At 43.2% G+C, this 25,220-nt stretch overlaps 1 protein-coding gene across 1 annotated transcript in view; it reads right to left on the bottom strand.

The window, feature by feature from the left end:
• The window catches only part of P2RX7 (purinergic receptor P2X 7), a 109,375-nt gene that overhangs the window by 37,477 nt on the left and 46,678 nt on the right, over positions 1–25,220 (bottom strand). The window contains exons 7-11 of the mRNA XM_075341830.1: positions 15,182–15,311; positions 13,685–13,821; positions 11,740–11,833; positions 5,794–5,859; positions 1,355–1,477 (exon numbers count right to left, since the gene is read on the bottom strand). Of these exons, the coding sequence (XP_075197945.1) occupies positions 1,355–1,477; positions 5,794–5,859; positions 11,740–11,833; positions 13,685–13,821; positions 15,182–15,311 (550 nt within the window). The remainder of the gene's footprint in view (positions 1–1,354; positions 1,478–5,793; positions 5,860–11,739; positions 11,834–13,684; positions 13,822–15,181; positions 15,312–25,220) is intronic.

The following is a 25,220-nucleotide window of genomic DNA, read 5'->3' on the forward strand; positions in this document are numbered from 1 at the left end:
CCTGATTAAACACGGACGTCTGAAACTGGCCTAAGAGACCTACAGTGCAATGAAAAAGTATTCATACCCTATGACCTTTTCAACATTTTTTCACCCACAAACTTAAAGTTTTGTGATTTTATGTGATCTACCAACACTAAGGAGCAATTATTTGTGAAGTGTAAAGGAAATGATACATGGTTTTCTATACAATTTAAAAATACACATCTGAAATTGTGAGGTCCATATGTATGCAACTCTGAAGAGTCAATACTTTGTAGAACCACCTTTCACTGCAATTACTGCTGCTAGTCTTTTGGGGTATATATGTCTACCAACTTTAAAATGTAGAGGTTGAAATTTTGCCCATTCCACTTCACAAAATCACTCTAGCTAAGTGAGCTTGGATGAAAAGTATCTGTGAAAGGCAATTTTCAAGTCTTGTCACAGATTCTCACTGGGATTTAGGTCTGAACTGTGACTGGGCCATTCACATACATGAATATGCTTCAATCTAAACCATCAATTGTAGGTCCAGCAGTATGTTTAGGGTTGTTGTGCTGCTGGAAGGTGAACCTATGGCCCAATTTCAAGTCTTCTGCAGCCTCTAACAGGTTTTCCTCCAGGATTCTCCTGTATTTAGCTCTATCCAACTTCCTATCAACTCTGACCAGCTTCCCTGTCCCTGCTGAAGAAAAGCTTCCCCCCAGTAAGATGCTGCCACCAACATGTGTGACAGTGTGGATGTTGTATTCATTGTGATGTGCAGTGTTAGTTTTCCACCACACAAAGTGTTTTGAATGCAGCCCAAAAAGTTTTAATTTGGTCTCACCTGACCACAGCACCTTCCAAATGTCATGTAGGGGACACATCTAGCATGGGAAAGAACATGCTTTATTCAGAAGAAACTACAGTGAAATGTTTTGGTTAAATGAAAAATGTTATGTGTGGTGTAAAATTAACAGTGCGCATCTTCCTGAAAACACCATCCCACCGTCAAAACTATTTGTGGCAGCATTCTGCTGTGGGGAAACATTTCTTCAGCAGGGACAGCGAAGCTAGTCAGAGCTGATGGGAAGATGGTTGGAGCTAAATATAGGGCAATCATGGAGGAAAACCTGTTAGAGGTTTCAAAAACAATGTGAGACTGGATTGTAGGTTAACTTTCCATCAGGACAACAACCCTAAACATACTGTCAGAGCTACAGTGGATTTGATTACATCAAAGCATATTCATTAATTTAAATGAAGCAGTCAAAGTTCAATTGTCATTGTCTATTTAGCTAGCCAATAAAAAGTTTAAACCACTGAGGACCCTCAATTTTCATTATTTTTTCATACATTTTAGTAATTCTTAATTAAACAAATGGCTTACTGTGAGGATACTGGGGCCTTGTATTTCTTTGAACTTCTGCTCATCGTAGTACTTCTGTCCTGAGTGTGGAGTGCAGCAACCTTTATAATATTGGCTGATGAGAAGATCAATCACTACTGTAGCCTACATGTAATAAACATGTAATAAAAATTACTTCAATAGCTTTAGATTACATTACATTCTTAAACAGGACTTTTCACTAGTTTGGGCATGTTAAATTGGCCACATCATGAAAAGTAGCTGTAGAGCAAGTAAAATATAGTTTTTATTTCTTAATTTCTCCCCTTTATTGCGGAGATATTAGTTTACAAAGTATAGGCTCTAAACAGATTATAAAATCAGTACCCATTCTTTTAACTTTTATTTTATAAAAATCAATAGTACATATGAAAATAACAAACTTGGTTAGATATCCTACCAGATAAATCTGCTTATTTTACCTACTGGATTGATCTTTCACTTCTGAATTTAAAAGTAAAATCTGTCTTCAGTGAAAATACAGTTTTTCCCATCACTGAGATTGGAGATGACAGCTAGTGATTCTAAAATTCTATGGAGGAGATGGGAGGAGCTAAAGGCAGATAGAGAAATTGTGACGCAAGTACTCCTGAATAGAGATGAGCAAACCCGCAGATGTTCGGGTTCGGTGAGTTCGGCTGGATTTAAAAGATGTTAAAGAAGACATCATTTTCAATTAAAGTTCATTATGTTCTATTATCATAAGCAATGTGATAAACAACTTATGTTCAATTTGGCAAAATATGTGTCCCTGGCAGGACAAATGCATTTGTGTCTTACTATTCCTTTAATTTCTCCTAAATAAAGATTATGTCACAAACAACATGTGTTGACCTATCGGTTAACTTGTGTTCTTTCTAAAATATGTCTTTGGCAGTCTTGTTATCACATTCTTTTACTGCCTTATTTTTCCTGGAATTATTGTAATTGATCAAGGTCAAACTGACTCAAAGAATGTCCATTCTAGCCAAAATTGCAAGATGTTCTATAAACATGTCAAAATTGATTAATTACTCTAGAAACATGTAATTTGTCCAAGAAAACCCCGCGCTCATTGTGCAATCTTATGCAACATATCAATTTTTTCAGAAACCTATAAAAACCCACTGTATAATAAACGTGTGGGATATTCTTGAGCTAAGACTCTGGCTATGCGTCTTTCTTATTGAGCCTCTCCAGGATTCGGCTGGCGATCCAACCATCATCTGTTGCTACCTGAGTCGATGAATAAAGTCTCCCAGCTTTAACAATTTGGAGGCCCCAGCAAGATTCAAATCTTTCCTCTTTGAATTCATCTGGGACTGAACAAAAAGCAGGCTGGCTGGCTTGAAAACAAAATACCACCACATCCCGGGGTAAGTTTGAGCTTTTGATCTCAAGAGTATTTTCTCTTCAAGGAAGGTAGAAGGTACGAGTCAGTCTCAGGGGAATGGAAACGGGAAACTAGCAAAAGTCCTCAGGTAGACTGTATGTTGTTTGTCTTGTATTGTTATTTGTTTTGTCCTTGTCTTGTCTTGTTATTTGTAATTTGGCTATCTGTTTATCTGTGAGTATGTTTAAAAAAAAAAAAAAAAAATCCAGTTCGGGACTTGACCCCCGACGCTGAACCCCATATAAAAGTCTATGGGACCTGAACTTAAGTGTTAAAAAATGGGGTTAGTAAGGGCTAGGGGGTTGTAAAAGAAAGCAAAATGAGGATTAAAGTAGAACAATTATACTTACCGAGTTTCAGCGTGACTGTCATAATGCTTCTGGGTCCACTCATTAAATCTCATGAATATTCACTGCTTCCCCAGCCCACCCTCTGTAACAATGTCTGTAATTGGTTACAGTCAGACTGAGAGTGTCCCGGCATCTGTGATTGGTTGCCGCACACTAGCTGTCTGGGTCTCTAAAATGGAGATAACAATAAAGAAATAATTGTAAAAAATTTAAATAATTTAAAAAAAGCCACATGGGGTCCCTCATATTTTGATACCCAGTGCAGCTAAAGCAGACAGCTGGAGGCTGCAGCCCCCAGCTGTGTGCTTTATCTTGGTTGTGTTCCAAAATATGAGGGACCCCATGCGGCCATTTTTAAATTATTTAAATAAATAAGTTTAACAACTGTTGCGTGGTCCCCTCCAACTTTGATACCCAGCCAAGATAAATCAGACAGCTGGGGATGGTATTCTCCGGCTGGGGAAGCTTATGGTTATTGGGCCCTCCCCAGCCTAAAAATAGCAGCTCTGGTGCTTACCCGGTTCATCCTGGATGCCCTGATGCAATCAAGGTAATATAAGGGGTTAATGACAGCTGTGATTTGTCAAAAAATCACAGCTGCCATGAAACTCTGTATTAGTAATGGGTAGGGGGTCTAAGAGTCCCCCAATACTAATTGTGTAAGTAGAAATAATCACAAAACACAGAGAACAATTCTTTATCTAAACACAACAACACTCTGACGTAATCCACACCACGACGTCCCACGACAATCCCAGCTTTGGTACATCCTGAGGTTGCAGTGCGCAATTACATTAGAAAAGACAACCAAGCACTACGGCGTTAGGGCTACGCTGATGGAGTCGCAGCTGTGAGAGTGGTAATGTCTGAGGTCACAGCTGGTGGTTTCCACAATACTCCAGCTGTGACCTCAGGTAAAGTCACCTGAGGTGAAGTAATTGAATGCAAATTCGGTAATCCAGCTTTGAGTTCAATGGTCCTGGATTACCATATTACTGACTTCAATGGTATTAAATTACCTGATTAAATGGCACCATTGAAGCCAATAATCCAGGAATCCATCAGTATTGAACTCAATGCCAGATTACCGGAATCTACATTTTTCAGTTTGGATTCGCTCCTGAAACGATAGTTACATTTTTCCATAGAAGTTTAAGAGCACCAACTATTCTCTTTTTAACTCAGAAATTAAAAAGTCTGTATTTACTGAAGACAGATTTTACCCATGAACGGATAATTTTGAGAAAGATCAGTCCAGGAGGAGAAAGAAGTACATTTTTCTAATAGATATTTACAAAGTTTCTTATTTTCACGTGAATTATTTGTTTATGGGTATTTTTTTTTTTAAAATGACTGTTATTCTTTAAGTTCAATCAGGTGTTACCAGAGAGTTGTCTCTGAGGTTTCTACTTCCTTCCCTGCATGAGGCTGACCAACATTAAGCAGGCAAAAACACAAAGGGGGGAAAAAAAGAACATACCCTTCTCTCCCTATTGATCTCCATAGCTAATATGAAAAGACAGATGAGATAAGTTATGTATCATTACATAAATTTGACAGTGACAGTGTTGTCTGCTTTCACCTTCCTCTCAAACTGACTGATGTGAGATCTGGAAAAGTTTGGAATTGCTTTATATCTATACAATAGCTGCAGTGATCAGTGAGGAGAGAAGGTCATGTTCTTTTCTCCCCTTCATGACACTGATTGCTTATAATTGGTCTACCTCATGCAGGGGAAGAAGTACACACCCCCAGAGACAAATCTCTAGTAATGACCAGTTGGGCTTATAAATTATAACCTAAACTGTGTAAGCTAATATCTCCTGCTATGCACAACCACGTACGTACTCCAACATGGGTAAAGAGGTAATATAACCTATCTCATTGTAGCCACACCTGCGAATTACTGGTTCCTGTACAGACTAGTATCCCTAGGTGCACAACACTCTAATGATTCTTGCACAGACTGGAATATCCCTAGTCGTACAAGTAGAAACCCACAACTCGGACCTGTCTGCCTAAAAGGCCATCGAGTTGTCTCTCGAACCTCCTGATTAATCAGAGGGGGGATAGCTAACACTACAAATCAAGATAAGGTAAATGTTCAGAGATGGAAAAGGACTTGAGGTGTGGAAAAGTAAAACATTTGCACAACTGGACAAAGGAGAAATAATAAATGAAAACAAGGATAAACGCCACACCACCTAAAAATACAAAAGATAAGTGTAGGAAAGGAAAAAAAAAAAAGAGGATACACAGAGAAAATAACACTGGTCTCCACCTAAATCCCTTAGTTGCAGGGCCGTAACTCCTTAGCAGTCATCCACATAGAAATACAGCAAGCAGAGAATGCTGGTATATGGAGAGTATAAATAGCCCCACGCAGGATGTGATATGACAGAGAAAATGAGCAATGGAGGAATCCTGAGAACCGCAAACCAAAGGTATAGAAGCAAAAGTGAAATACAATCAGGATTGGGATAGTAACAAACCAGGCTGTGGCTCAGCATGGAAGGAAACTGATCACGCAGCAAACGCTCACCTGAGGCATGACAACTCCACAACAAAGAGGACGGATTAAAAAAATCACAATGTTGAACTCACCTTTGCAGCCACTATTCCATGATATATAGACAGTTTAATGCTAAAACTGGTAAAAGGTCCTGTTTAAATAGTTATTATATTGGAATATAACTCACCAATCCAAAGTAGGAAAGATAGGAACCAATGAATATTACCAATTCTAAAAAGTTGAATCGACCTCCCTGTGGACACAAATTTCTATTACTACCATAGTTCACATTTTGATCAAGCATTCATTAAAAAGAAGCATTTAGTCTCAATTTACTTATAGGGGGCATATTTAGTGCTATGTAATTTACTATTGCTAATGAATTAATGTACTGTACATTTACTGTATAGTGAAATACTGCATTTTTTGTCAACAAAAACGTGAAGAAAACTACTAAATTATCAGCACTAAATACTACTTGAAAACCACACACAAAGTAGTAAAAAACAAGAGCACATTACATTGATAAGTCTCTCTTATAGCTTCACATTTATCTTTGTGGCTCTCTTATGGAAACATTACACAGTATGTGTGGCTCATTTATTAAGTATTTCTGCCAAAAAGAATTACTATTTGAAGCACATGTGGAATGATTCATACATGGATCTGCCGTTCCTGAGCTGCTGCATGTATCCTGCCTTGGTGGTTTAGGTCTCTTGGGAGGGACCTGTTCATTCTGACCTCGTTCTGGGGATCACGCCGCCATATCTTGGTGCTGCTGCCTTCGGGACGCCGCCAGTAATATTTCCAGCTCTGCTGTGTGCTCTATTCCTGTGAGAAGTCCTCTGTTTCTTGTCCTGCTCCCCGGTACTGTTTGTCCTAAACTCCATTCCCCTTGCCCGACCTGACTTCCGTCCCTCCTGCATGACCTGACCTCCATTGCCCTGACCTGTCCTCAGTTTCCCCGGTCTATCCTGATCTCCATTCCTTTTGCCCGACCTTTTCTCTATACCTCCCTGTCCTCCGGTCTCCTGTCCTGTCCTTTGTTTCCCACGTCCTCTCCTGTGCTTACTTGCTCTCCGGGTATCCAACCTCAGCTCTGTTCTTTGACTTTGTATAGTTTTCTCCTCGGTATAGATGTGACATCACGGCATAGACCCTGACTGGTTGACTAATCCTGCTCTTGTGTTAGTGACCTCTAGTGGGCATCTGTCTATACCACACTCAGGAATACTTTTCCTACCTGAGTCCCTGCTCCCCCTACTGGTAGCTTGACACATGAGCCACTCTGTGATAAAGGTTAAATAAATAGAAGTGGATATGGACAAACTACTAACATTATTGATATATATCGGCCAGAGAGTTTTATTTTTTTTTCTCTCTGCTGCCAAACAAAATCTGCCACAAAAACTGCATGAGTGATTTCGGACTTACATAATGCCCACGCTAGTCTAAAGTACTAGCATCGTCTATAGGTATAAATTCCTGACCATTATTTGGAGTACTTTTTTACTCCATAGTTAAAGGGCTTTTTTGGGACTTAAATTTTGATATCTTATCTTTAGTATTGGTTGTGATTATTAGAATTTTGGGGTCCGATGCCTGGTGCACGCCCTCCAATCAACTGTGTGCATCTCTTGTGGTGGCAAAAGCTAGATATTGTATAAAGTTGTAACAACATGGCTGTGTACACAGAGTAGTGGCCGTTCTTGGTTCTGCAGCTTAGCTCCCATTGACGTGAATAGGAGCTGAGTTGCAGTGCTCAAGAATGCAAAATCCACAGTGTACTGAGCTGTGCTATTCTGGCTTTATATGCTTTGTAAAGTATATAAAGCCAGACATCAAACAATCCGATATTGATGTCCTATACTAGGGACATATCATCAATATCTAAGGCCTGGAAAACTCCTTTGATAGCCTAAAGCAGACCTGGGCAAGGGGCGGCCCGTGGGCCACATCCGGCCCGCCTACTCTCTGTGACCGGCCCGCCTGGATCAGGGCGTCCTTGCTGGCCGGTGAGTGATGAGGGCAATCTGACCTGCTGTCCAGAGCTCCAGGCTCCGGGAGACCCCTGGTCAGATCGCCCTCATCACAAGCTGCGTGCCGGGCAGGGAGTGATCCTGCAGCTCCGCACAGTGCAGGCAGCGGAACGCAGGAATCTCTCCTCTGTTCCCTTCCCGACACCTTTCTCTGTGACACACGCGCGCCCTGATATCGTCAGAACGGCGCGCGTGTGTCATTTGAAAAGTTCACGCCCAGCAGGAGAAGAAGCTGCAGCAGCCGGGGCCCATACAAGAGAAGCAGCGGCGGGGGCTCCTAGGAAAACAGAATTAGCGCAGCCTCGGCATGTGAAAGAGAAGCAGCTCAGCTGGGGGCTCGTACGGAGGTGCCTGAGGAGGGACAATAAGAAGGGAGAGGTGAGTGGTTACTAGTAACCTGCGGGGAAAATGGGGGGCGGGCGGGAGGGAGGGGGGGGGTAACTGTTGACAAATATTTGGGGTGTAGTGGTGTAGTATATGGGAATGTAGTTTTACAGGTGTGGTATATGGGGGGTGTAGTGGTGTAGTATATAGTGGTGTAGTTTTATAGGGGTGTAGTGATGTAGTATAATACAGGTGTATATAGGGGTGTAGTATAATACAGGTGTATATAGGGGTGTAGTATAATACAGGTGTATATAGGGGTGTAGTGGTGTAGTATAATACAGGTGTATATAGGGGTGTAGTGGTATAGTATAATACAGGTGTATATACAGTGCCTACAAGTAGTATTCAACCCCCTGCAGATTTAGCAGGTTTGATAAGATGCAAATAAGTTAGAGCCTGCAAACTTCAAACAAGAGCAGGATTTATTAACAGATGCATAAATCTTACAAACCAACTAGTTATGTTGCTCAGTTAAATTTTAATAAATTTTCAATATAAAAGTGTGGGTCAATTATTATTCAACCCCTAGGTTTAATATTTTGTGGAATAACCCTTGTTTGCAATTACAGCTAATAATCGTCTTTTATAAGACCTGATCAGGCCGGCACAGGTCTCTGGAGTTATCTTGGCCCACTCCTCCATGCAGATCTTCTCCAAGTTATCTAGGTTCTTTGGGTGTCTCATGTGGACTTTAATCTTGAGCTCCTTCCACAAGTTTTCAATTGGGTTAAGGTCAGAAGACTGACTAGGCCACTGCAACACCTTGATTTTTTCCCTCTTGAACCAGGCCTTGGTTTTCTTGGCTGTGTGCTTTGGGTCATTGTCTTGTTGGAAGATGAAATGACAACCCATCTTAAGATCCTTGATGGAGGAGCGGAGGTTCTTGGCCAAAATCTCCAGGTAGGCCGTGCTATCCATCTTCCCATGGATGCGGACAAGATGGCCAGGCCCCTTGGCTGAGAAACAGCCCCACAGCATGATGCTGCCACCACCATGCTTGACTGTAGGGATGGTATTCTTGGGGTCGTATGCAGTGCCATCCAGTCTCCAAACGTTACGTGTGTGGTTGGCACCAAAGATCTCGATCTTGGTCTCATCAGACCAGAGAACCTTGAACCAGTCTGTCTCAGAGTCCTCCAAGTGATCATGAGCAAACTGTAGACGAGCCTTGACATGACGCTTGTCTTGTACTTGTAGGCACTGTAGGTGGTGTAGTATAATACAGGTGTATATAGGAGTGTAGTGGTGTAGTATAATACAGGTGTAGTACATAGGGTTGTAGTATAATACAGGTGTATATAGGGGTGTAGTGGTGTAGTATAATACTGGTGTAGTATATAGGGGTGTAGTGGTGTAGTTTATCACAGGTGTAGTATATAGTGATGTAGTGGTGCAGTTTATTGCAGGTGTAGTATATAGTAATGTAGTATATTACAGGTGTATATAGGGGTGTAGTGATGTAGTATATAGTGGTATAGTATATAGAGGTGTTGTTTATTACAGGTGTAGTGTAAAGGGATATAATTATATTAGTCCGGCCCTCTAAAACTATCCCAATTTCTCATGCGGCCCCATGGGAAAATTAATTGCCCACCCCTGGCCTAAAGCATTCTTTACAGGCTCCAGGAATACTGGTTTGCCATGATCATGAATGAATTATGAAATAATGAGATCTGCATTTATTTTCTTTAGAATGCAAAAGGGATCAGCAGCACTCCACCTGAGTCATGGTGCACATGGATAAGTAGATCCAAAGTCAAAGATCTCAGCACTTGCTGTTGCAGCAAATCAAGGCTTTATTGCAGCTCAATCACCTGGACTTTTCCGCCCTAACAAGGCTTTTAACAGCAGGAATGGTAGAATTGAGGCAATATCAGTATCTTGTATTAGATTTAGGGCTCACTCACATCTGCGTATAAAATCTGTGAGTGCAATGCAATAAAAAAAATAAAATCGCATTACACTAGCACCAATGTTATACGGTACAATAAGACAAAGCATATCTGCTAATTTTTCCTCTGCATATTTGGAATGGTACAGGAAGGGTTAATGCCACGCTGCCATGAATAGAAGGAAACTCCAGGAAAAATTAATGGTGATTTTATTTCCCAACGAGTTTTGGAGAGTTCTATCTATCTATCTATGAAATAACTCTCCGAAACGTGTTAAATAAATTACCATTAATTTTTTTCCTGATGTTTCCTTCTATTTATGGCATCGCGGCATTAACCCTTCCTGCACCATTCCAAATCTACCTACATGGGGGGCTGCAGCAGCTGTGTTATACGTCACTACAGTGGTTGTAACTGTCAAAACCCACAAAGGTGACCCTCTCTCAGGCTTTCACCCTCATTCATCACCCAGGTAAAATCCTATTTGTGCTTCTCTGTCTTCCAGCTTTTATTACATATATCTTTCCTCTGAAAAAGTCAGCGTGCATGGCAAATCGCAGCATGCTGCGAGTGGCTGCGTACCTCGCCAATACAAGTCAATGGGTGTGAGAAAAACAAGTGGCACACAGACAGGACACGGACATGCGTATGCAGTGCGTTTTTAACATTATGTTTTACATACTGTAAAAAGCTAGATAGATGGATATATCGATGGAAAGATAGATGGATAGGCAGATAATAGAAAGATAGATAGCTAGATAGATAGAGGTCAAACAGCTATATAATGTTCTACCCCCTACATCAAAGCTTGCACCCTTTAGTACCTTTCACGTAGCACTAAAAGGTGCTTTAAACTTGTATTTGACAATGTCATGGATGCGTCACTTCTGGGGCGGCTGCAGGCTGTTATTTTTTGGCTGGGAGGGGCCAAATAACCATGGGCCTTCCCAGCCTAATAATACCAGCCCCCAACTATCTGCTGTACTTTGACTGGTTATGAAAAATGTGAGGTACCCCGCACCTTTTTTAAAATTATTTATTTAAATAATGTAAAAAAAAAAAATGGTGGGATCCCCTCTATTTTTGATAATCAGCCAAGGTACAGCTGAGGGTTGCAGCCCGCAGCTGCTGCTTTATCTGTGCAGGTTATGCAAAATTAAGAGGGGACCACACTTCATTTTTTTCCATTAAATATTTATTAATTATCCTAAATAGCTGTAAAATCTATCTATCCATCTATGATCTATCAAGAACATTATATGCTTGCTTTGTTATTGGTGCTAAATTTAAAAAGTACATAATGCAAAAGATTATGTTAAAAATGGATGCCACATGGATATCACGAGGACGTCACAACAGATGTCACACAGAGGCTAGGAGAGGGGGAAAAACGCACTCGCATAGCACACGGAATGACCCTCACATGCCTCTTGCATCTCACTCAAAGACGGTTTCAGGAGCAACAACGGAGCCATCTTTCACACGCAGATGTGAGTGAATCCTTTATAGAGCCTAAATAATCAAACTTTCGCCAGTTTCACATGTCCAACATGGTCTGAGTATGGATCGCGATTTTTGGACTGGTTGCTGGTTTCCTGATCAGAACTCAACCACAAATTTGAGGTTGTTGAGTTTGTGTCAGGAGACCTCACGTCTGGTCAGGACATAGTGGTTCGTACTAGGACTATGAATATTCGATATGCGAAGCTGGCATAACATTTTATGATGAAAAAATATTACTCAGGCTAGTCAGAAGCAATGAATTACATCACATATTTAAAAATCCAAGTATTAATTTATAAAAGGAATCATTACTATGCCATGGACTTGTATGTCAAACCGTATCCCATACGCCTTTATTAGAGTTCGTCGCTCAGTCTGATCTGGGGCCTTATAATACTTTGCAAATCTGTAGGCAAAAAAAAAAAAAATATTTACTTTCGCAAACACAATTTAAGAAAAGTTAATTGCTTCACCCCCAAAGTCATGCTATATTATGTTATATTTATGCAAGAATTGTTTTTATTGTACCTGTATAAAAACACACTCTGTGTAGGACTGTACCTGTATGTACATGCACTGAGGGACACTAACAGAAAAAGGCCCTGTGCCTGCAGTTTATGGGCCTTTTACGGTTCAATAGCTCATCAACATGCAAAATTCCTCCTGCAGCATTGTTTCATTCTTTTTTTACACAGTATTAATGCTGCATTTCTCCATAACTAAAGTAAGTGAATAGCACAAGAAACTATCTTAAACCTGGCACATTTTAAGAACTGTCTTGTTTGAGACCCTGATTCATCGCTTGCAGTTTTTTAAATTATTCTTGTCTTGTGCTATTCATTGGCGCTTTTTGTGTCAAGTTTTTCAAAATTGAGTACACAGTTCATTTTGCCTTTATTTTTGTCTTTGAGTGGTTTTGAGCTTTATTGTCTGACATAAATAAAATCACTCCGGAGGGGACTGGAGAACAGTTTGTAATTTTCAAAAAGTCGTAATTGAGGAATCAGTCAAAAATATCTGGAAAAGCTATCCCTGCCCACAATGGCAAACTTAAAAAAAAAAACAAAAAAAACTAAACAGATGAAGACATAAATAAGTACCGTATTTTTCGGTTTATAGAACATACCTGATTATAAGACGCACCCCAAATGTAGAGGAAAAAAAAAAAAAAAAGAGGTCCGTCTTATAAGCCAGTGGTGTCTTTCCAGAATGGGGCAGCAGCGGTGGTGGAGCGGGGTTACATGAGGCAGGGGCGGTGGTGGAGTAGGGCGATGCTGCGGATGGTGCACTGGGTGTCCTAGATGCTGTCCCAGAAACTGTTGGTGGTGGTGGCATGCTGGGGCAGCTGTGCTGGTGCTGAGGCAGTTGTACTGGGGCTGCGGGCAGTGAGGGCTTCAAATAATGGTGCCCGGAGTCAGAGCGTGCACATATTGAGCTCTCAGCTCAATGACAAGCCAAGATCTCATCTGCGCACACGCCACCTCTGGGTGCCATTTTCCTTAAGTACGCTGATTGGAGATCAATGGGCCAGAGGCGGTGCGTGCACAGATGAGATCTTGAGCCAGGAGCTCTTCCTACGCATGCGCCGACTCCGGGCGCAATTATTTTAAGCCCTCACCGCCCGCAGCCTATCCACCGCCCAAACAGACCCTGCACAGCCTCCACAGCCCCAGCCCAGCCGCCACAGCCTCAGCCCAGCTGCTGCAGACCGTGCACAGCCACCACAGACCCTTCACAGCCGCTAGAACCCCAGCCCAGCCGCCGCAGACTGTGCACATCAGCCGCAGCCCCAGCTGCCGCAGGCCGTGTATAGCCACCGCAGACCGTGCACAGCCGCCGCAGACCCTGCACAGTTGCCGCAGACCGCGTACAGCCGTCACAGCATTGCCCCTGCCTCTTGCTACTCCTCTCCACCACCCCTGGTAAGCTACATTTGGGTTATAAAGCGCACCCCTCACTTTTCTCCCAAGGTTTTCTGAGGAAAAGTGTGTCTTATAATCCAAAAAATACAGTAACTTCAAACAAGGAGGAAACAAAAAATCTAAATATGGCCCAAACAAAAACAAAAAAAAAACCAGCCGCAAAACAAGACAAAAGTACAAAAGCAATGATCAATCTAGTTTACAATGTTTGAAAATTAGGCAGTTTTAGTAAATTTCGATAGATTTTTTTTTTATTTTATATTACATAAAAAAACCCTGGTAGTATAGTTGCACATAAACGCATTGTTACTTCTGGGAGAATGCTGTCCCCTTACCTGAAACTTAAGCCTGGAAATAAACTTTCGTCAACAGCCTTATCATCCAAACGCCGAAAGCTGTACTGTGGTTGGCAGCTGAATGTCCAAGGATCTAGATCACAATTCCAGTTAATTTCAATGCCCATTATGCCACCCTGGGAAAATAAATCATTTAGCTAATGCAGATCTGTAAACAATCTAAATACATCTCAAGGTAGACATAATAGAGAGATTTAGTCATGCAATTAGAACAGTTTTTAGGTGTCATTGTATAAAAATACTGATAATAATGCATGATTGGAAACTTCATTATTTCATCTGTAGAATAACTTCAGTCAGAACAAGCAAGGATTCAACACTAGAAAAAAAAAAGCTGAAAGGCAATCTTAGCTGTTTGACGCTTGGTGTTTGACACTTGGATTCTGCCAGATCACTAGTCCTAATTTCTGCAGAGTATTTGAACTCAAGGAGCCATGTAAACACGTGGCGTACATGCTGTGTGCCTGCAGGGGCTGCTCTCACAATCAATGGGGAACGTACAGTTCTCCATTGAATGTGCCAGCAGCATGGGATCAACGTAGGCCCCCCCTAACTGGATTATGGCGGACCAGGATTAGGGCTTTTACAGGGAAATAAATTGGAATAGAGGGTGTAGTTTGTCTTTATTTATTGAATAATTTTCTCTTTTTATGTCTCTTCAGGTTTGCTTTTGGGGAACGTCATGGAACTTCACTATGGATTACGGCGGACCTTTTCAATTTTTTTATTTTTAAACAACAAATAAATTGGTGAATGAAGGCTGGAGTCGGGGGGGTTTGGTTCAAAGATCCAGCCAAGGTACAGCAGGGAGCTGAGGGTTGCACCCTGCAGCTGCTGCGGTTTCTGTAATGGATATAAAAATTGGGGGGACCCCACGTAATTTTTTTTTTAATTAAAAAATAAAAATCCTGCAAAACAGCTGGCCAAGCTAGCTATTTCTATATCTATTGAGCTATCATATGTGTTCTGTCTATTTTATATGTTCTTTCTTATTTTCTTTCTTTATATCTATCTATCTATGTATCTATCTATCTATCTATCTCTTTCTATAAAATTTCAGGCTTTACCCATCTTTTACACATTAAAAAAATATTCATTTCAGTATCAGGCATTCTTTACCAGTACCAGTCACACGGATGTCACATGTTTGCAAACACGGACATCACACGTATGACACATGGATGTCACACAGATGACCATACCACTACGTGTGGCTTGCACCTGTTTAAACACTGAAAGGGGCCTTAGTATTTGGTAAGTTGCATTCCTTGCCATAAGTTTGTACTGGAGTTGAAATCCCCTTTAATAATAATAAAGAATAGCAAAGAAAATAGCGTTCCGGTCAAGAATGGGTCATTAGCATTATATCTAGAGAAAGCAATAAAGAAAAATTCCACACTAGATGCACAGCTGCAATAAAAAGATTACTTTTAGCTGGAATATTCAATGTAAGATTCCAATAACAGCGAAACATACCAAAATTGCAACTTGAGAAAATGTCTCGCCAGCTTCTGTTAAAATGTCTCCAAGCCTGAATATGGGGCATCGAGGCGCTGTCTTTTTGTTATATATGCAGGTTACATTGTATTCTGGGAGAATATTCTTCCTAAAATGGAAGGAACAATCAGATTTTGGTGATAAGAACATACAAACAGTTTCTGCTACGGTATGTCATAGTAAAGGTGCTCTCACATTGAAGGAAAGTAAGACAAATCCTTTACTTTGATAGTCAGCATACAATCTTATTTGTATGGGAGGGAAATAAGCGAATACCAGCGAATACCAGCTATGTCCATCTCTCCACTAAAGACATATGCATTTTGGCAGACTCAAACTTGCATGTACAATGAAGGAAATAACTATTTGATCCCTTGCTGATTTTGTAAGTTTGCACACTGACAAAGACATGAACAGTCTATAATTTTAAGGGTAGGTAATTTTAACAGTGAGAGATAGAATATCCAAAATTAGATCCAGAAAATCACATTGTATAAATTATATAAATTTATTTGCAGTTTGCAGAGAGGAATAAGTATCTGTTCCCTCTAGCAGACAAGACTTAATACTTGGTGGTAAAACGCTTGTTGGAAAGCACAGCAGTCAGACGTTTTTTTTTGTAGTTGATGATGAGGTTTGCGCACATGTCAGGAGAAATTTTAGTCTACTCCTCTTTGCAGATCATCTCTAAATCATTAAGATTTTGAGGCTGTCGCTTGGCAATTCGAAGCTTCAGCTCCCTCCATAAGTTTTCTATGGTATTACGGTCTGGAGACTGGCTAGGCCTCTCCATGACCTTAATGTGCTTCTTTTTGAGCCACTTCTTTATTGCCTTTGCTGTATGTTTTGAGTCATTGTTGTGCTGGAAGACCCATACACGACCCATTTTTAATGTCCTGGTGCAGGAAAGGAAGTTGTCACTCAGGACTTTACGGTACATGGCTCCATCCATTGTCCCATTGATGCGGTGTAGTCCTGTGCCCTTAGCAGAGAAACACCCCCAAAACATAATGTTTCCACCTCCATGCTTGCCAGTGGATAGTGGGGACGCTTTTTGTTGGGTCATAGGCAGCATTTCTCTTCCTCCAAACACGGCAAGATGAGCTAAAGGCCAAAAAGCTCAATATCTGTTTTATTTGATCACAGTACCTTCTCCCAATCGCTCTCAGAATCATCCGGGTGTTCACTGCTTAAGTCATATGTTGCAGGAGGCCTATCACAGTCGCCTCCACCCTTTTTTAGATGGTGGAGCCTGTTTTCCCATGCCAATGATAGCTTTATGCGGTTCTGGTTTTTGTGCTTTGTTATCCAGTTGCTGGTGAATTTATGTGTGCTGTTTGGTGTGTTGTGGAAATACTCTTATTGTCTGAATATTTCCTCCCTTCCTTTAGTTTCCTCCTGAACTTGTAATGTCTATACCTCTGTGAGTTACCGCTCCTATCCCAGCCCTGTCCTGGGTGGAGTGTAGGGGGCACTAGACCAGGGTTCTTCAGGAGCTAGGGCAAGTTAGCCGGCACGAACATTATCACTTTTAGACGTACCTTTGGGATCAGGTTCAGATAGGTTTCCCCTAGCCTGAGGGCCAGGTTAAGCTTACTTGTTCCTAGTGATCCTGTCACACCCCATGACACCGTCGTAACCAGCTCAGAAGCTGGCGAATACCCACAGCGCACAGTGCATCCGATGTGAGGAGCCATAAGTCTGCAGTCACATAGAGGGACTGCAGACTTTTCATTTTTGACTGGACAATCCCTCTAAAGTTTTGTTTTTTTTTTAAATTCTTTTATTTATAAATGTAATCCTTTAGCAGTACACGTAACAGTTCTTAAGATCAAATGGACCTTTGTAAGATACATTCAACACTCCAAAAAATAGGACATAAGGCACACTTTACATTTTTACATCGTGACAGAAAATGTTCCCGCAAATGCCCCCTTTCAGGTGTATAGACATTCAGGGTTCCATCTAGCTTTTTCAAAGAATAAATTCACATTTAACAGGTAACATACGTAACTCACCAAGAATAGAAAGAAGCGAAAGAGGAAAAGACCAGAAAGAAAGCAAGAGAAATAAAACAAAGAATAGAAAAGAGTGAGAAACTGGGGAAAAGGAGGAGGGGGGGGGGCTGGGAAGTGGAGGGCCAGGTGAGGGTAACAAGGGGTGGGGGGGGGAAGTCTGGGGATCCGCTTATGTATTACCTTCTGTGGTTCCCTCAGCCGCCTCAATACTGCCCACCAGAGCACCATAGTCCTCCGAGTGCTGGAAGTCCATCCACTCCCTCCACGTGGCCCAAAATTTCTCATATGAGTCGTGTAATGATGAAGTTAGATCCTCCATATACATGAGGTCATTGACCTTATTGATCCATTGAACCAGCGAGGGGGGTGCCGTGCTCCTCCATCTCTCTGGGATGCACACTCTCGCCGCCATGATGAGGAATTTCCTCAAAGATTTTTTGTATATTTTTTCAGAAGTCCCGCAGTGATGTAACAGGGCAGCAGCAGGTCCCAATTCCTCCTCTCCACCCGTCACCCGTGAAATGATATCAGACACTCCCCTCCAGAAGGGCCGGATCGCCTCACATTCCCAGAACACGTGTAGAATGTTGCCCTCTGCTGTGCCACACCGCCATCATATGGGATCAACCGTTGGGAACATCGCATGTAACCTCGAAGGTACTCTGTACCATCTGGTTAGCAGCTTGTAGCTTCTTGAAACCTGGAGCTGATGGAGGATGTGTGCGCCAATCTGAAGACCCTTTCCCACTGTGTTGGTGTCAGCTGAATTCCCAGATCCCGTTCCCACTGTGAAGCAAAAGGGGGGATTTGTTGGTCCGGGGGCGAAGATAGGAGCGAATATACTGCCGACAGAGAATGCCGTATCGTGCCTGGTCCCATACATATTTGTTCAAACTGTGTCTTGGGTCGCTGAAAGAGGGATCTGGCTGGAAGGCTACTGAAAAAGTGTGCCAGTTGCAAGCATCTCCAATGACCAAGTGAGATGGGATCCTGTTTAGCTGCCAATCCCTATACCGACGGCCAGGTGTCCCGGTTTCCAAAGTCCTCTACCCGATCCACCCCGCCCCGAACCCAAGACTGAAAAACTGGATCCGCTCTGCCTGGCTCAAAGGCAGGATGGCTCAGGATTGGCGTCAAGCTCGATTGCCTGGGTAACATTTCTGATTGCACCTTCCCCGTATTACAGTATGTCACAGTTGACCCGATAGTTGGATGTGTTTTCATGCTTGCAGGGACCTCCGAGAGCACCCATGGCAATTTGTTGAGGGGAATTGGGGAGAAGGACTGCTCAATTTGTATCCAAGCCTTTTGAGACCCGTTCCTGCACCAATCAATCATTCTAGTTAGATGACCTGCTAAATGATACCTTCTCATGTCTGGCAGCCCAATCCCCCCACTACACTTGGTCCTGTGCAAGATAGCTCTTTTTATTCGTACCGATTTACCTGCCCAAATGAAGGAGGACTGAATGGACTCCAGAGATTTGAAATATCCTGAGGGTATTTTGATTGGGAGCGCCTGCAGTAGATATAGAATTCTAGGTAAGATATTCATTTTGTAAATCTGGCTTCTGCCAAACCAAGAGAATAATGATTTCCCCCATCTGTCACAGTCCAGCCTAATGGAAGACAGCAGAGACGGGAAATTCTGAGAGTAGAGCAGACCGAGATCCCCAGTCAGCCGTATCCCCAGGTAATTTAGAGATTGGGATGCCCATCGGAAATTAAACGATCCCTTCAACTCTTCCACCTCTTTGGATGAGAGATTTATGTTAAGGGCCTCAGATTTCGTGAAATTTATCTTGAAATTTGATAAACTGGAGTATCTCCGGAATTCCCTCATTAAGTTGGGCAGGGAGATCCTGGGGGCTGACACGAAAAACAGGAGATCGTCCGCATATGCAGCTACTTTATGCGTAACATGGCCCACCCCAATACCCGCAATATCTGAGTTGGCTCGTACGTGTCTGAGGAAGGGTTTTAGCGTCAAGATGAAGATTAAGGGAGACAGCGGACATCCCTGACGGGTGCCATTAGATATTTTAAATGGGTCCGACAGAATCCCATTCACTTGGACTCTCGCCGAGGGTACCGAGTATAAAGACATGATCCCTAACCCATCATTCCACTTCCCAACCCCAGACACCCGAGCGTGGCTCCCATAAAGGTCCAATCCACTCTATCAAAAGCCTTTTCGGCATCAGCTGACAGCAGGATAGAGGGTAGACCCCAATTTTAGCTTTATATATCAAATTAATGGCCTTAACTGTGTTATCACGTGCCTCACGACCCGCCATAAACCCCGCCTGATGTGGGTGGATTATTTGAGAGATCAGAGGTGCCAGCCTGCTTGCAAGGATTTTAGCAAATAATTTTGTATCCACATTCAACAGGGATATCGGGCAATAGCTAGCACATTGTGTTGGGTCTTTCCCCATCTTAGGTATTACCGTGATGTGTGCTCTCAATGAATCTGCATTGGGAGTTGAGCCCTCTGAAGCCCTAGAATTAAAGGCTGACAGGAGGTGTGGGGATATAATCTCCTTAAGTGTTTTGTAGTATACGAGGGGGAGTCCATCAGGCCCAGGCGCCTTTCTCGACTTGGATGACCCTATTGCGTCCACCAGCTCTTGATTTGAAATTGGAGTTTCCAATGCGGCTATCTCGGAGTCTGTCAACCGCGGCATTTTTGCTTCTGTGATGTACTCTGAAATTTTACTTTTAATAGATGATTTTGACAAAGTGGGGTCATGTGTCTCTAAATTATATAAGGATGCATAGAATTTTTGGAACGTCTCCGCAATTTCTGCCGAAGAATGTAATATTGAGCCCTGAGGGTGTGTAGGGGAAATTTTTGATATAAAGGTTGTCGCCTGTTGTTGTCTGAGTGCTCTCGCTAATGTCTTGCTACACTTGTTCCTGTATTCATAAAAATGTCTACAGCTTCTATTAAGGACCCCTTTTGCCTTGCTGTTAAGTAATTTCCGTAGCTCGTCCCGGACTTTGAATAAGGCTCCTCCCACCTCCGCCGAGGGAATCTGCTTATGTTGTGTCTCCAGATCTCTCAGCTGTGTTAGCAGTCTGTTGACCTCTAGTTCCCTTTCCCTCTTTCTTCTTGCCCCTTGCTGTAAGAGAACCCCTCGAATAACACATTTGTGGGCCTCCCAGACCGTCGTTGGTGATGTATCCCCACCCGCGTTCAACGTAAAGTATTCAGTCAGGGAGTTCTGTACTGATTGCAGGCTTTCAGGGTCCTCCAGTAGGGAAGTGTTCAGTCTCCATTGCCACTGCTGTGGAAACGGAGACTGTAGCACCATAGACACAGTGCAAAGTGCATGGTCAGAGAATGTTATGCTATCTATCTGGGCTTTGAAGATCCTTTCGAGGTCTTTATGTTTTACAAAAAAGTAGTCCAATCTGGAGTATACACCATGTGCATTTGAATAGAAAGAGTAGTCCCTGTCAGTCGGGTGCAACAATCTCCATGTGTCCATGAGCTGCTGCTCATGTAATAAGCACCGCAGCCTGCGGAGGGCTGATGTAGCATGTGCAGAGGCCCCCGAGGAGGTGTCCTGAGCTGGGTTTAGAGCGATATTGAAATCCCCCCCATAATGAGTGTCCCCTCCACGAAATCCTCCATAGTTTCAACAAATCCGGCCAGGGTATCAATTTGCCCCACATTGGGTAGGTATATAGAAGCTAATGTGTAAATATGCGTAGCGATCCTGCCCTTCACCAACAATAGCCATCCCCTGTCATCACTGCGAGAGTCCATGAATTCCCAAGGGATGGAGCGCGAGACAAGAATACTAGTACCTCGGGACTTCGGGTCTGGCGAGAAGCTATGATACGCCTCAGGGAACCAGTGTGATGTCAATTTAAACGGTTTATGTTTGCACAGATGCGTTTCTTGCAGGAAAGCAATTTGGACCCCCGTTTTTATTAAAGTATTTGCCAGGATAGACCTCTTACCCGGGCTATGTAAACCTTTCACATTCAATGTCCCACATTTCACCTCCGAGTTCCCTGGTTTATACATGTTGGGTCAGGAACAGTGTTGAACCCCCTACAAAACACTGACCGGATACGGGAAAGTAAGGTAAGGATCGGGTGGGAGGGGGGAATCAAGAATCAGGTAGAAAAAAGAACTAGCAGCAGAGAAGAAAGAGCAGAGAGAGAAAAAAACCCAAAAAAACGATAAGTATTAGCAGACAGAAAATATGAACAGTAACAGCTGGCCTAAAGGAATGGCCAGTAAGTTTCACACAATAAAACTATGCAGTCTCTGAAGAACTTAGAGACCTGGTGCTCTCCAGATGGGAGAACCACCCTTGGGGTGCATGGAAGACCAAGGGCAAAAGCTAAACAAGCTCGAGGCAGAAATGACAATATTATAGTGAACTGAAAACCCACGTCTCACCTCCCCGTTACACGACAGGGCAGTGAGAGGCACATTTCTTAGAAGAACAACACGTTTATCAGACTATCCATCAACATTATCAATTGAAGGGTCCATGTGAGACCCCATCAGGGGGGGAGAGAGAGGGGGAGAGAGAGACAAAGAGAGGGGGTGTGAAAGGGGAGCGAAAGATAGAAAAGGGGAAGAAAGGGGAGAAAAAGATAAAGAAGAGAGAGAGTGGAGGAAGAGAGAAAAAGGGGCGAAAGAGAAACGACGGAGCACAGAGAGAGAGAAGACAGAGAGAAAGGGACGAGAGAGAAAAGGAGGAGCAAGAAGAGAGAAGAGAAAGAGAGGGAAGAGAGAGAGAGAAGAGAGAGAAAAAGAGAGAAAAGGGAGGAACACAAACGGATAAAAGAGAGCATAGAGGGGGAATAATAATCTCTTCACCTCTCTCCCTCCCACCCAAGAAAAGAGAAACAAATACATTTCAAGTAACAATTAACCCAATATTTATGATGATCGCGTCCGGCCTATAAGGGGCCATCCTCCCACATCTCCCGCTCCCCCCACCACAAGATAGAAAACCGCAATCAGACCCAAGTCTTCAATCTGGCTCCTCCTGGGAAGATTCTCCGTCCGGCTTGGGATCCCTGGAACTCTTCTGAGGTCTTGCACGGCGGAGTCCACCTCCTCTTCTTCTTTGGGGTAACCCGGTGGGTCTGTCCATAAGTAGCCAGTTAGGGATCTCTACTGCCGGTGTATCAAGAAATTGGAAGAGACCCTCCACCTCCTCTGGCCGCTTCAGCAGATATTGGTCTCCATTGTGGCGTACTATTAGGTGAAATGGATGTCCCCATCTGTAATATGCTCCTTTCTCTTTAATTTTTTGTAGAATAGGGATTAGCTGACGCCTCATATACAGGGTTCTGGCTGATATGTCAGGAAAAAGCTTGATTTCAGACCCTTTGTAAGCGACGGTTCCATGGACCCATGCCTTCCTCAGTATGGCTTCTTTATCCGTGTAGTAATGCAGTCTGCACAGAACATCTCTCGGCTGTGCTGTGTCACCCGGCCCCTGGTGGAACACTCTGTGGACTCTGTCGATCACATAAGTGGAGTCCTCTGCAGCTCCCATCACTTTGTTGAAAATTAAAGTTACAGACTTAGGGAGGGCTGCTGCTGCTGCTGCTATCTCTTCTGGGATGCCTTTCAAACGAATATTATTTCGCCTCCCCCTGTTTTCTTGATCATCTAACAAGATGGTGACATTTTGCAGGTGTGTACTGGCTTTGCATAGATTTTGCTCCAGTGTGTTAACGCTTTCAAATAGTGTAAAAACATCATTCTCCACTGCAGTGGTGCGTGTATCCAGAGCATCAATGTCCCCTTTCACAATGGACAGAGCCCTCTCATGTGCCGCCTCCATTTTAGTAACTAGATTGTCCAGGTCATGTTTGGTGGGTAGAGCAGCCAGCAGCTGCAGGATGCGCTCTGTATCCACAGTGGAGCTTCCTGGGTTAACTCCTTGTGTGATCTGACCTCCATTTTGGTTCCCCTGACTGTGTGGGGATTGACTGCTTTGGGAGCCTGACAACTCCTGACATGCCTGGGAGGCCCTGCTTTCATTATCCCCATGCATATCTCCATCAGTGCCCAGATTCCTGCTCTCTTCACCAGCCTGGCTCATCAAGCTCTGCTGTGGGGCCTGAACTCCACCGCCCCCCTCCTTCTGAGTATTCTGTGCAGCAGCCTCACCTCCTGTATACCCCTGCACCACTGGTCTCTGTGACGAAAGCGGAGATCTCGGTCCCAGCTGATCTCTGACGGTACCGCCCTGTACCTGCACGCTATGCATCGCCACCGCCACTTCTGTCCCGCTGCCACCACTGACGGCTGCTGTTGCTGCAGGCACCTGCCTCATGGACGCAGGTGCCATTACTGGAGCAGGCCTGGAGACCGGAGAGAGCTTCCCCCCTTTGAACAAACTATCCACTGCTGTGCTGCTGCTTCTCAGGGCCGGTGGTCCGGTCTGTGGTGCTGTGCCTCTCTTCCCCGGCATGTTAGAGAGTGCCAGGTGGGTTTTGTTATGTTATTTGCCACCTCAGCCTGCAAGGAGCTCCTACAGAGCACGTCTGCCTGACATCAAGCTCAAGCCACGCCCCCTCCCTCTAAAGTTTTCCCAGAGGAAACAAACTCTCACACTACTCCAAATTCTAAAGGCAGACATCCAAAACTGTTATGGGCCTTTCAGTGTAGGGACACGAAAAAAAAAAAAATAAGCTAAAGTGTTTTTATTCCTCAAAAGTAGAAACTATACAAATTTGATATCGCAATAAATATAAACACACTGCATACAACTAAAAGCCCCCAAACAATGGTGAAATTATTGTGCTTCCTTTTCCCTGTCTGGCCAAAAAATGAATAAATATTAACCAATACAGTATGTGTATATCATATGGTGCCCTTTCAAAATACCTCTTTTGACTTCCTGTTCCTGCGCTGAGATGTGAGGAGGGAGAAAGAGCAGCTCCATACAGCCCCTGCAATATACAGCGACCTACAGAAGCAAACAGCACCCTAGACGAACATAGAGAGGCTGCGCTGAATTACCAGCTGTCAGTGCATGGATCGTTATCTCCTCAGAAGTGGAGGAACACCATTCAAGCCCAGAGCAGAGGGAGGAGGGGATGAGTGGAGATAACATGGCGCCGACAGTGAGGAGGAAGGAGGGGGAGGAGGGAGAGGAACAACAAGGGCAGCTGCAGCAATGTGCAGGAGGCCAAGATAACAGAAGAATTCAGAGTATGCAGAGTGGTACAGAGACATTGGGCTTGGGGGAAAGATATGAGATTGATTACAAAAGGCTGGCAAAAGAAGTGGCAGATCATCTGACAGCAGAAATCAGAGAGGCAATAGCAGCCTCAGTGAAGAAGGCTTTGGCTGCGCTGCAGGAGGATGTGGAGCACCATGATATGAGACTGACAGAGGTAGAGCAAAGAGTCTCTGATGCTGAAAAGACTCTGACAAGATTGGAGGGCAGATTTAAGGAGCTAAACACTAATGCTCAGCTTATGAAGGATAAAATAGAAGATCTTGAAAACAGATCTAGGAGGAATAACTTAAGGCTGGTGGGTCTGCCTGAGACAGTGACAACAAAATATTTGGACTCAATCTGTGAAAAAGAATTATCCCAGGCTTTAGGCTTACCACATAGCTGCCGTGTAGAAAGAGTGCACAGAGTGGGACCCATAAGGGAGCAAAGAGATGGTCACAGTAACAATGATAATACCTCCAGGCAAGGTGAAATGTCCAGAGCAAGACAGGTTATTATAAAATACCTGGAATACAAAGATAAAGAAGAAATTCTACGAGCCTTCAGGAATAGGAAACATGCACTATGCATTCAGGGACACAAGATTCAATTATTTGGCGACTATTCGGCAGAAGTCACACGAAAAAGAAAAGCATTTAGCCAGATCTGCACTGCTCTCTATCACAAAAACATAAAATTTCAGCTTTTATACCCAGCAATACTAAGAGTAAGAGGAGCAGATGGGGTCACAAAGAGTTTTCGGGATCCTTCAGAGGCGGAGCGAGAGATA

Source organism: Anomaloglossus baeobatrachus, chromosome 1 (assembly GCF_048569485.1).
Source record: "Anomaloglossus baeobatrachus isolate aAnoBae1 chromosome 1, aAnoBae1.hap1, whole genome shotgun sequence".
Taxonomy (NCBI): Eukaryota; Metazoa; Chordata; class Amphibia; order Anura; family Aromobatidae; genus Anomaloglossus; species Anomaloglossus baeobatrachus.